Source organism: Bos mutus, chromosome 5, assembly GCF_027580195.1.
Source record: "Bos mutus isolate GX-2022 chromosome 5, NWIPB_WYAK_1.1, whole genome shotgun sequence".
Taxonomy (NCBI): Eukaryota; Metazoa; Chordata; class Mammalia; order Artiodactyla; family Bovidae; genus Bos; species Bos mutus.
In genome coordinates, this window is record NC_091621.1 from 103,265,629 (window position 1) to 103,277,639 (window position 12,011).

General features: G+C 59.6%; 1 protein-coding gene across 1 annotated transcript in view; it reads right to left on the reverse strand.

Annotated features, from left to right (window-relative positions):
• The window catches only part of TBC1D22A (TBC1 domain family member 22A), a 259,689-nt gene extending 249,496 nt beyond the window's left edge, over window positions 1-10,193 (reverse strand). Inside the window, exon 1 of the mRNA XM_070371426.1 lies at window positions 9,956-10,193. Within this exon, the coding sequence (XP_070227527.1) occupies window positions 9,956-10,017 (62 nt within the window). The 5' untranslated portion in view covers window positions 10,018-10,193. The remainder of the gene's footprint in view (window positions 1-9,955) is intronic.
• Between the last annotated feature and the right edge of the window lie 1,818 nt (window positions 10,194-12,011).

A 12,011-nucleotide genomic window follows, 5' to 3' on the forward strand; every position in this document is an offset into this window, starting at 1 on the left:
TTACCATCCACTCATTCCAACCACAGCGATGCTCCCCAGATTTCGAAAATATGCTCAGAAGGAGCGAGTTTTCCAAGGAAATTAACTTTAGAGGGCTTCAGTGGGAGATGCACGGAGTGCCGTCATTACGACAGCACACAGCTCCACCGCCCCTCCGCCCAGAGTCGCGTGCAGGCCCACGTGGCCCCCCAGGACCCACACCGGAGGGGATCCGGGCTGTCCCACCGTCAGCACCCACGCCCGCCACGCAACGGTGCCACCCGCCCAGTCCCACAAGCTCTCAGCCGCCTCCTGTCCCCGCCCGGCCACCAGCTCCCCGCCAAAGGGACTGGATTCGTCTCCTGTCACACTCCTTGGGGCCCCGGGAGCCGACAGAGATGAGAAGTTACTGAGCCAGCCACTTCACAGATGGCTCTAATACGTCTTAGAAATGAGGGTTCTGACAATAAACTCGTCCCTCCCTTTATGCTGATGGTAAAGAAGTTTTTTCCCCGTGAAAAACCAGTGAAACACAATACTGGAAACCGACTGTGCTTCAGTTGAAAGAACACGGCAGCGGGATGGACTCACAGAGCACCGCCTCCACAGTGTGGCCCAGGGGCGGGGCGGGGCGCGCAGGGGTGCAGGGGTCCACAGGACAGAACCCGCCAGGCCAGGGCACGCAGCGTGGGCTGGCACCGGGAGGACTCGACTGCAGACCTGGAAGCCGCTGAGGGTAAATCCCCCTCGTTCTCGTCACAAGAAACAAGTCTGTAACTGCGTGGTGATGAATGTTAACCAACTCACGGGTCGTTCCGTGATCTGCACGCACACGGAACCCTCACGCTGCACACCAGAAACCAACATGCTGATTACATCTCAATAAAAACACCAGAAACCAACATGCCGATTACGTCTCAATAAAGACACCAGAAACCAATATGCTGACTACGTCTCAATAAAAAGCAAGGAGGGGCTCCCCTGGTGGCCCAGCGGTAAAGAATCTGCCTGCCAACGCGGGAGATGTGGGTTCGATCTCTGGTCCAGGAAGACCCCACAGGCCACGGGGCAACTAAGCCCGGGCACCCCAACCACTGAGCCTGTGCTCTGAGCCCGGGACCTGCTCGACTGAAGCCCACCTGCCCAGAGCCCGTGCTCCCCAACAAGAGACGCCACCACCACGAGGAGCACACTCACTGCAGTGAGCGCAGCCCCCACCCGCCACGAGAGAACGTGTGAGCAGCAGAGAAGACCCACTGCAGCCAAAATTCCAAATAAGAAATCAAAACACACACTGGGGCGTCCCTAGTGGTCAGTGGGCATGACTCGGAGCTCCCGACGCAGGGCTCGACCCCCACACGCCACGCAGCACCCAGAAAAGACGGACGAACGGGGGCAGGGAGGGGAAGCCTTCTGAAATCAACAGGGGAGAGGCCAGCACAGCAGGCGGCCGTCACCACCTCCCTCCTCCCCACTCCTCCTGACTTTGCTCCAGGCTTGCGCTGTGCCCTCTCACCTCTCCGGTCATCCGTCCGGCCCAGAGGACGATCCCGACTCCTCTGTGCTCCCCAAAGCCCCGCGCTCCACCGGCCTTCTTCCCAGCACGTGGGGAAGCACACGTGTCTCCCGTGAACACGCACACAGCTGCCTCCAGGCTGAACCGCCTCCGGCTCTCGAGCACACACGCGCCACCTCACGTTAAAGGGTCTGCCACAAAAATCAGCCCCCACCTCCAGGCCTCACACCCAGTCCATGGTGTCCCGTCCTCCGCCAGGACATCACCCTCTGCAGGCACACGGGTAAAACGCATGAGGCTCGTCCTGCCTGTGCAACTTCTGCCAACCAGCGGCCTCCTGGCTCCCCCTGGAACCCTCCTGCGGGGTCTAGTGCACCACACCCACTCCTTCCCAGACGTCCTCTCCAAGAACACCGACCCAGAAACCACCCTTGCCGCCTCCTGGAAGCCCACCACGTTAGGTGGGTCTCCAGGTCCACCGGGACCTCCAAACCCGCCCCCCATGTCTATGCCCACCCCAGGCCGCTGTCCCCACCAGGGAGCGCCGCCCCGGCCTCCAGGGCAGTCAAGCGGCTCCCCCACGCCTCCCGTCTGCCGGGCTGGTGTGCTGCCCTCAGGGGACACTAGGGCTCCCCATGCCGGGGGCCGGCCCACCCCGGCCTGCTCGCCACCCCCTCACCCACACGCCCAGGGCCTCTTCTGTCCCTGTGCTGCCCACACTGTGTCTCCAAGGCTAGCAGAAGTGTTCACGGGAAGAAGGCTCGTGGCAAACCCGCCGCGAGGAGTGTGAGGGAGCAGGGGGAAGGCGGACGGCCACGGGCGCATCTGAGGAGCGCGGAGCGGACCGGTCTGACCCCACAGCACAGTCAAGCTCGAGGGCGCAGAGCAGCGCAGGGCCACCGCCTTCCTCTGCCGGCCAGTGAGCTGCAGACCCGGGGCGGAGGGATGCCCGGGGACGGGCCACGGAGATCAGGGCACTAATGCGGTCAGGAGCCCAGGAACGCAAGGGGCAGCATGGCCGGAAAGGGCCTGCCCTGGGCCGACAGGCCTGAGTCCCAAGCCAGCTGGAGCCCGGAGGGGCTGCCCCGGGGCCCCATGCCTGGCCACACCAGTGATCACGGGAGCCTCAGCCCTGAGTTCTCGTGACTCTGGCAAGAGGACCCATGACTGTTCTAAACTAAGCTCACCAACAGCTCCATGCACCCTCTCACCTGCAGAGCTTGGGCTGAACCCCCCCAAAGAGGAACCAGCATCAGAGAGAGGGAACAGGAGGAAGGGCACTCAGCACCGAAGTTCCCTGTAGTGCGGCCCCGGAATGGAAAAGCCCAGGCTGCCCGTCCCTCGGGGCCTCCTGATCCTCTGCCTCCCTTCTGTGGTCGGCGGGGGGCAGGTGGGGGGGTATGTAGGGGTGGGGCCTAGAAGCTGCCCCCTCACCCCTGGAGAAAGGAAGTCAGCAGGCAAGAGACCAGGTCCCGACCCCAGCCTGGGGCCAGGCCATCACAGACCGCACAGCATCCCGCTGCCCTGAGGACTACAGCCCGGCAGAGGAGGCGCTCAGCGCGCACTGCAGGGAGGCAGCACTCCGTCCAAGGCTCCACCGCCCCCTGGGGCGCGGAACCAACTCCTGCCTGGGGATGCGGTTCACAGCCACTAACCCCGACTCCTCCCGAGGGAGGGCCAGGCACTCGGTCCCGGGCACTCCTCCGGCCGAGCATCCCCTGTGGAGCCAGCCTCTCCAAGGCTGGGACCCCACTGCACCCAGAGGGCCCACGGGCCAGTCCTCACGCGGCCTGTGTTCAACGGAGGAGCGGGCAAGCCCGGGGGAAGGAAAGACGGAGCGGCTGCAGAGGGCACGGTGAGGGCGGGCGTCACTCCCAGCCAGGTCACCGAGCCCTCCTCATCTGAGCTGCTCTCAGCCAGGCGGGGCCGCCCTGACGGGGGCAGAGAAGTGAGATGTGGGGAGCTGCGGGCCGGGTGCCTGGCCTGTTTATCTCCACCCACGACCTCCGCGCGCCTTCATGACGCTCGGAGGAGAGAAATAGTTCCTCCAGCTCTTGTTTTTAAAAAGTTTAAAAAACAAAGAACAAGTCCAAAATCATCAGAGATTTATTTTTAAGTCACTTTTGTCCTCGTCTAAAAATTAACCCAAAAGGGTCCAGATTTCCTACATTAGACAGAAATGTAAGTGCAGGGGGTGGGGGGGAATTTTCACTTTAACTTTTTCAAAATGTCTCCAGACAAAATAAAAGGCATTTAATAACATAAAACGTGACCACTGGGAAACCGTATATTTAGCAGAAGCCCACCCTCACTTGTGTCCACGGCCCTCATCAGAGCAAGACCACCTCCACTCAGGTGGGGGAGGGGGTGGGTTGGGGCGGGCCAGAGAAATCCACTCCCCTGAAACACAAGGTCGCTGCCAGAGCACAGACTCCCAGGCTCCCCATGACAGGAAAACAGGAACAGACGATCCGAACGGCCACTCTGAAAGCACAGCAAGAAAACCACCCCGGTTTATAAAAACACAGGCCGGGGGGCTGGGGGACAGCAGCTCAGAACCCCTGAGGAGACAGGCTGGGCCTCCCGGTGGCTCCTGGACCCCAGAGGACACAGAAGACCCCTCCCAGCTCAGTCCCAGGCCCTGAGGACTGAAGACGCTTTGCAGAGGTTACCAGCAAGGGCCCAGCCCGCCCAGCCTCCCCAGCACATCTCCCTGACCGCCCCCACGGGGCTTTCCTGCGGCTGCGGGAACAAATGACCACAAACTTGCCGCCTTACAACACACACCCGTCATCCCAAAGCTCCAGAGGTCGGAGGCCGGCACAGGTCCCCCAGGACTAAAGTCATTCTGGAGGGGACCCTGGGAGACCCATCTCCCGCTCACCCAGCTTGTCAGTAGAACTCAGTTTCAAGCGGGTGCAGGACCAAGGCCCTCATCTTCCTGCTGGTCGAGGGCAGAGGCGGACCCCGGTTCCTAGAGGCCCCCACGAGCCCTGCCTCGGGGCCCCCTCCTGCATCCTCAAAACCAGCAACCGCAGATGAGACGGAGCCACGTGCCCCATCTCCGACGCCTTTAATAACTGCTCAGACTACAGTGGGTCCCCCAGATGCTCCAGGACAGCTTCTCCATCTCAAGGGCAGCTGACAAGCGACCGAAATTCCACCTACGACCCTGATTCCCCTCTGCCACAGAACCGACGCTTACAAGCTCTGGAGAGAACATGGACATTTTGGTGGGGCGGGGGATCATTCTGCCAACCACATGCCCCCCACTCAGGCCAGAACCCTGGGGGTCACCCCAACCCCCCAGCACCCCGTCCATCAGGGACCCCTGCGAGGCCCGTCACAGCCTAGGCCCTGAGCCTGCTCTCGGGAGGACGATGTGGCCTCACCACTCAGTGACGGGGACCAGGACACAAGTCCTCCCCAGGCCCCTCTCACCGCTCCTCACTTCCTCCGCCGAGTCTCCCTATAGGAATGCTCTGACCCTGACCCGCACCTCCAGGTGGCAGGCTGGCCCCTGCAGCCCTGGGTCCCTGCTTAGACAAGACCTCCTCTGGGGGACGTGGCATCCTGTGGGTGCAGTGCCCGCTGCCCTGCACCCATCACCAGGCTGCGGCCGGGCAACCTGCAGACTGTGCATCTGGTGTTCAGCGGCCCTGCGGCCCACGTCCCTCTGCTCAGCGTGGTCCCTGGCACGTGGAAGATGCTCCCCGTGCTTTCTGAATGAGTTACCCACTCAACACTCCTCCCTGCAACTGCGGTGGCCAGTGGGGTGACAGTCAAGCCGGCTGGCCCGTTCACTCAGGGCCCCCTCGTGGCTCTGAGCACTGAAAGCTGACGGCCGCCAGAACCAGGACGCTGAACCGTCTTCTGGCCCGGCCCCACCAGAGCACCACGGCCTTTCCACCCGCAGTGGGGACCCTGAGCACCAACCCCCCACTGACAGACGTTGCCCTGCACAGTCAGCAGAGCGCACGCCATGTGGCACGCGAGGGGGCCACGCCGAAGGGCGGCGTGTGTTCTCACACCTGCGTGCGACGGCCTTGTCATGGCATTTAACATTAGTGTGGCAAGAACGCCAAGGCCAACAGCAGAAGCGGCGACCCCGCCCCTCCTAACTGGTCCCTGCTGTCGGCCTGGCCTCTCAGCCCCCAGTCCACCCACAACAGGGCACGGAGGCCAGGCCACGCCTCGGGCAGAGTCCTCCGAAGGCCGCTTGCTCAGAAGGAGAAACCGAGAGCCCCCGTCCTTGCCACAACCACGAGCCCCGCCTCCACACCTCATGCCCCATGACTGTCCCCCCGAGCCCCGCCCTCGGCAATGGTCACACACCCCCGCGCTTCCCCCTCAGACATCCAGGAGCGTTGCCCCCAAACCAGGGTCTCTGCACGTGCTCACCCTCTGCCGGGAACACTGTCTCCTGGCCGCCCCCCGGGCCTGTTCCCGCACCTGCTGCACACCTTGCTCAGATGTCACCTGCTCTAGGAGGGCTCGCCCGGCCCTCGTATGGTCCTGAGACCTCCCTGCCCCCCAACCGTCTGTCCCTCTTCCCTCTGTCTGGACTCCAGCCATCGCCCGACAGTTAACGTGCTCCTTAAGGCGTCACTCCCCGCCTCCCCCACTCCGCTGTGAGCGCACAGGTTCTGCTCTATTTTATTCACGGATGCATCTCTAGTACCTGGAACCGTGACTCGCACGTTAATATGGGTTAAATAAATATTTGCTGAATCAGTAAGTTATCAGGCTCTCAGAATGGGTCCAAGAGGCCCCTCTCCTCCTCATCTAAGAGATCGGGGCTCGGCCAAGCAAATATCCTCCTGGAGGTCACAGGCACTACGGTCGAGCGCAGGTCCTAGGTCACAGAGGAGGACACGGACGGCCCAGAGCAACAGGGCCAAGGCGCAGGTCAGAGAGGCGGCTGACACCCGGACCGCCCAGCCCCGAGTCAGCCGTCTTCCCATCCTTCATCCAGAAGAGAAGTTTCTAAGGAACCACCAGCCAAACACACAACCTAAGGCCCAGAGCCTGCACAGAAGAGGGGCATCTCCCAGCAAGACCGCGTACGCGGCGTAAGACCTCGGCCAAATCACAGGTTCTCTCCAGGCTCATCTAGGAAACAGTTCGCATCAACCACCGCTTAATGGATTTTGCAGTAACAATGCAGGGATGAGTACGGAACACTCCCTAAACGCGCGGAGCCCACTGGTGGTGGAGAAACCAAGCACTTCCAACACCACTGAGTGTGACGCACAGGGGGGTACTTCAGTCCAGAATCAGGCCTCACCGGGAGGCGCACTGGAAGTGAGTTGTTTAAAATCCTTAGAGAAAGCCAGGCAAAGGAGAGGGAAGGGAGGAAAAGAACATTCTGGTCAGCTACAAAGGCACGAAACTGAGAGGCATCACACAGCAGGTACAGCAAGGAACCCACAAGGCCCTCAGCTCCACTGAGGGCAAAGCTCAGAGCAGGGAGGGGCGGGAGACGCGGCTGATGAGTCGAGCGGGCTCGGGTCATAGAGGGCCTTGCGCGTCCTGCAAAAAACACCGAGGCTTCTCTGCACCGCATTTCTGGGAAAACCACCACGCCTACCTCAGCGAGGCCCAGAGTGTGCTTGGAGGACAGAGGGCCTTTTATAAATTCTAAAACACCAGCGAGGGACTCCCCGGGCGGTCCACCTTCCAGCACAGGGGATGCAAGCTCGATCCCTGGTCGGGGAACTAAGACCCCACATGCCTCTTGGCCAAAAAACATAAAACAGGAGCAATATTGTAACAAATTCAACAAAGACTTTTAAAAATGAAATAAACCACCAGGGAGACAAACGTGTGCAGGGTGGTAGGAAGAGGGCCTGGCAAACGCTGACTGCAAGATGAACATCAGCCACTACTGTCAAGGAACTGTTCATTGTAAAGGGCTGTGCCATACAAAGAGCCTTTAACCGCTCTGTATTTTGTGGTGGGTGTATTCTTCCACCTTCGGGTTGCTCTGGTTGGGGCCCACACTGAAAAAAAATGCTAATTACAGGCCCCCTCACAAGAGCTGACGCAGCGGCTGGAATCGGCGGGGATCTGACCGCGCAGCGCTTGTGCAGCTGAAGCAGGTGCGCGGCCAGCAAGCCCCAAGGGAAGGCCACCTGCCGACGGGGAACGGGCACACCTCCGCAGCTCCTCCCGCCGCCGCCAGAGGTGAGGCCGCAGGAGGCAAGGGGCCCTCGGCGGCCATGCAGGCCTTCCCTCATGGGCCGGCCTCCGCGGTGCCCGCCACGGCGGGTCACAGATCCCACTCTGAGTCTGGAAGGATCTCAGGGAGCTGCTCTCTACAGTGCCTCTGCACAGCACAGACTCAAAACCCCAGAACAGGCCGGGCGGTCTCTGGCGATGCAGGATTTCACAGAAGAAACCTGAGGACAGCAGCAAGCTCCCATGGCTGCCACAGCCAGGCACCCCAGACCCACTGGCTGGGCCCCAGGGACGTCCTGCCCCAGGGCTGGGCGCCAGAAGGCCAAAGTCGTGGTCCCGGCAGGGCCCCGGCCTCCCCCAAGGCTCTGGGAAAGGATCCCACCCTACCTCTTCCAGCGTCTACTGGCTGCCAGGAATCCGCAGCTTCCCTGGTCAGTAAAGGCATCACTTCAATCTGCCTCCGCTGTCCGTGCCATCCTCCCTACATCTGTCTCTCTGGGTGCAAATTTCCCTCTTCCCCTAAGGACACCAGTCACTGGACTCGCACTCTCCCTAATCCAGAATGGCCTCATTTCTCATTTTAACTCAATTCCATCTGCAAATACCTTGTTTCCACATAAAGTCAGACTCACAGGTTCCAAAGACCTGAATTTTGGGAGGGACCCTATTGAACCCAAAGTAAAGTAAAAAAAAAAAGTAAGTAAACTGAAGCTGCTCAGTCGTGTCCGACTCTTTGCGACCCCATGGACTGTAGCTTACCAGGCTCCTCCATCCATGGGATTTTCCAGGCAAGAGTACTGGAGTAGGTTGCCACTTCCTTCTCCAGAGGATTTTCCCAACCCAGGGATCGAACCCAGGTCTCCCACACTGTAGGCAGATGCTTTACCGTCTGAGCCACCAGGGAACTCCCCTTGAACCCAAGATAAGGACAAATACCCAAGAGACACAGTTATGGATCCAAAGGTTTATTCACCATTAGAACTAACACAGAAGCTCCACTACTCTCTTGCCTCAGGGGGTGGTGAAGAATCAGAATCCATTTAGACTGAGGAGGTACCAAAATCTCAGGACCTAAAAACAACACACAAAACTGTTCTGCCAGCGGCTCCTTTGCCCTGGAGTCAGCGCTCTAGAGCGTCTGTTCCTGTCACCGCTACACCCGCCTCCTCTCTGACGTTTCAGAACTTTCACATCATCTTGGACCCTGACATGGGCTGTGATGATACCTCTGACTGTTCTTCAAGGACCATCCTATACAGTAAAACAGGGTCTTTGGCCAACTTTAGTGACCCCTGTCCAAAAATTGCTGTTGTGGGCATACAGTAACTCAGCTCCTGCTAACTGCCAGACCACTCTGAAAATTAAGCCTTTCTGATTGGGCACAGTGAATTTCAAAGTTTATAATTCTATCACTCAAACAATAGTGCTTACTATGCAGCCTTAAAAATAAACAGTGCTCATGCATGATTCTACTTGGAGTTAAGACCACAATTCTTCATCTTCAGTATCTGACAGTTTTAGTTTGCAAACAGGACCGTGTTTAGAAATCCTGTAGCTTGTTTCTCTCTAATCTACGTTCACCAGCAGTTGATTTCTTCCTAAGTATTTTCCGAGTGGTGTCTCCCTGTTTCCTTGGGGCCCTGGCTGGGCAGGGCCACACATCAATTACAGGAGGACTTTGGAGCAGTACAGCTTCCAAGGGGCACCCAGGTCACTGCTGGCACTTATTTCAAAAAAAAAAAAAAAAATGTTTTTAAATTTTCTTCCTGCTGTTGACTCAAGACAGGAGTTGGGTTTTGAGGCCAGGAAGTTGGGATGGTGGAAATTCACAGGGAGCCTCAAAGTACTCTTCCTAGCCCAGGGCAAAAGCAGCCAAACCCACAGGAGACTGGAAGGCCAGTCGAGTGGGTCCAGGCCACCACGCCCCCTGCAGAAGCTCACCCGCCCCGCGGGGACAGCCACCCGGCCACTTTCCGCGCTCCACCGACTCCTCGCGGCTCCAGGAGAGGGGGCTCCTACGTGCAGCCCCGGCGGCCGAAGAGTCTCCGCAGAAAACACCCTGGCGGTCTCAGGACAAACACCCTCCCCTCTGGCCTCGCTCCTACGTGCAGCCACGGCCACCTCCCAGACCCCACAGTCCGCGCCACCGGACACCCTGGGCAGTCCCCCCGGAACCCCGATCGCCTCTCCGCACCCCCGATTTCTCCCGCAGCCCCGGGGAGCCGACGCGCCCCCTGACCTCTGACCCCTGACCCCGACCCGGGGCCCCGTCACACCCACCTGCCCGGGACCTTGCTGCTGCCACGCTTCCAGAACTGCTTCCTGGCCCCGTCGCTGGCCATGGCCCCTCCTCATCGCTCAGACCCACGGCCCCGACACCCCGAGGGCGGCCAGCCCTCCGCGGCGGCCCCTTCCTGTACCCCGTTTGGCGCCCCCCTCAGCGATCCCTGGGATTCCCCGAAAATGTACAGCCGAGAGGCTCTTCCGCCTCCCTCCGGAAGTTGTGCTTCCGCACGCCCGGAAGTCCCGCCCCCGTCCCCGGAGAGCGTGACGCATGACGCGAGCGCCCGACGTCACTACAAGGCGCCTCCGGGGGGCGGTGCCCTGGAGACTCTGGAGTTAGGCTGCTTGTTAGTCGCGATGTCTAGAGGCCCCGGGTTCTCCTGAGAGGCTCGCCGAGCGATGGTCCTCACCAGAGAGCGGGGCAACGTGGGGACCGAAGGCACCCGTCCGCGGGGGGTGGTCGAGGGTGTGACTGTCGCGCACCCTTGAGGGGGACCGGTAAACACCCGGTGGCTGACAAACTCTTGTAGGCAGGGCAGCTGGGCGAGAGCGTGGCGAGGGGCTTTTTGAGGGTCGGTGGGGGTGGGGCGGGGGTGGGGCCGGGGCGAGTGAGGGGCTGGGGGGCTGGAGGCGCTGGGCCGGGGGCAGGATGGCCGAGGAGGGGCGGGGGTTGGGCCAGGCTTCCCGCGTAAGAGCTGCCCCTGAAGCAGGAAGATGCCCCCACCTCAGCCCTGACAACGGGCAGGTGAAATATTCTCGGAGTTTCAGAGACTTAGTTCAGTCCAGTCGCGTCCATCTTCGCGACCCCATGGACCGCACCACGCCAGGCCTCCCTGTCCATCACCAGCTCCCAGAGCCTGCTCAAACTCACGTCATCGAGTCGGTGATGCCATCCAACCATCTCATCCTCTGTCGTCCCCTTCTCCTCCCGCCTTCAATCTTTCCCAGCATCAGGGTCTTTTCAAACGAGTCAGTTCTTTGCATCAGGTGGCCAAAGGATTGGAGTTGCAGCTTCAGCATCAGCCCTTCCAATGAATATTCAGGGCTTAGTACAAAGGAAGCAATGGAGATATTAATGTCTATGTTGGTTACACGTTGAAGTAATATTTTTGTGTGTGTGTCGGATTCAGTAAAATGTATTGCTGAAATTTTCACATTCCTTTTTCCTTTTTTTTTGTTTTTAAACGTGGCTAACAGAGCATTTGAAATCACCCATGTGGATGGCATTGTTATCTCTATCGGCCTGTAGACCTAGCCTGAGAGGTCAGGGACTGGTATTTCCGATTGCAGCTGTGGCATGGCTTTGAGGACCCCTTTGGCAGACCTCTGCCAGTTCTCGATTATGTTCTGATTCACATTTTCCTCGCTTACTGATAAGTAACCTTGATTTAGTACTTGTGCAGAGGGCACTGTTAGGTACTATATGTGTATTATCTCGATCATATGGCAACCAGTGCCTCAGGAAAGGCCACCCTGGCCCGCAGAGCAGAAAGGCCACCCTGGCCCGCAGAGCAGAATGGCCCTCTCAGATCCCTTGTGACACCCGAGTCTCCTATCCTGTCTTGCAGTAGCAAGGCTTCCCACTGCCCTCGTCCCCACCCTGCAAGTTTCCTGGGTGCGTGTTGAGTCTGTGTCCCTTCACACAGAGCTTGTAAGTTCCTGCCCGTCTTCTTCTGGTAGAGCGAAGCAGTAAGCTCTCTAAACGTTTGTTAAAGGGTGACAACCATGCGAACTCTCCAGGGATCCCCTCCTGTCACAGCCATAGCATCTCCCTGAGGCAGTGGCAGTGAGTCCTTGGGGAGCCCCTGCTGATAACGTCCATAGACCCTCAGAGCCCCTCTGTTGCAGAGCCTTGGGAACTCCCCCCGCCCCATCCTGTGCATGCATGGCCTCTGAGAATCTCCGGAGAGCTCCTGATAAAGCCTTGCAGATGCGGAGGGACCCCTTCCTAGACAAAGCCTCCTGGGACCCTCGCCTAGCAGGGCTCAGGAAGGCCCCAGGGATCTCTTCCAGCCCCAGAGCCTACCCAGAGATCTTTCTCAGAGCTCAGCTC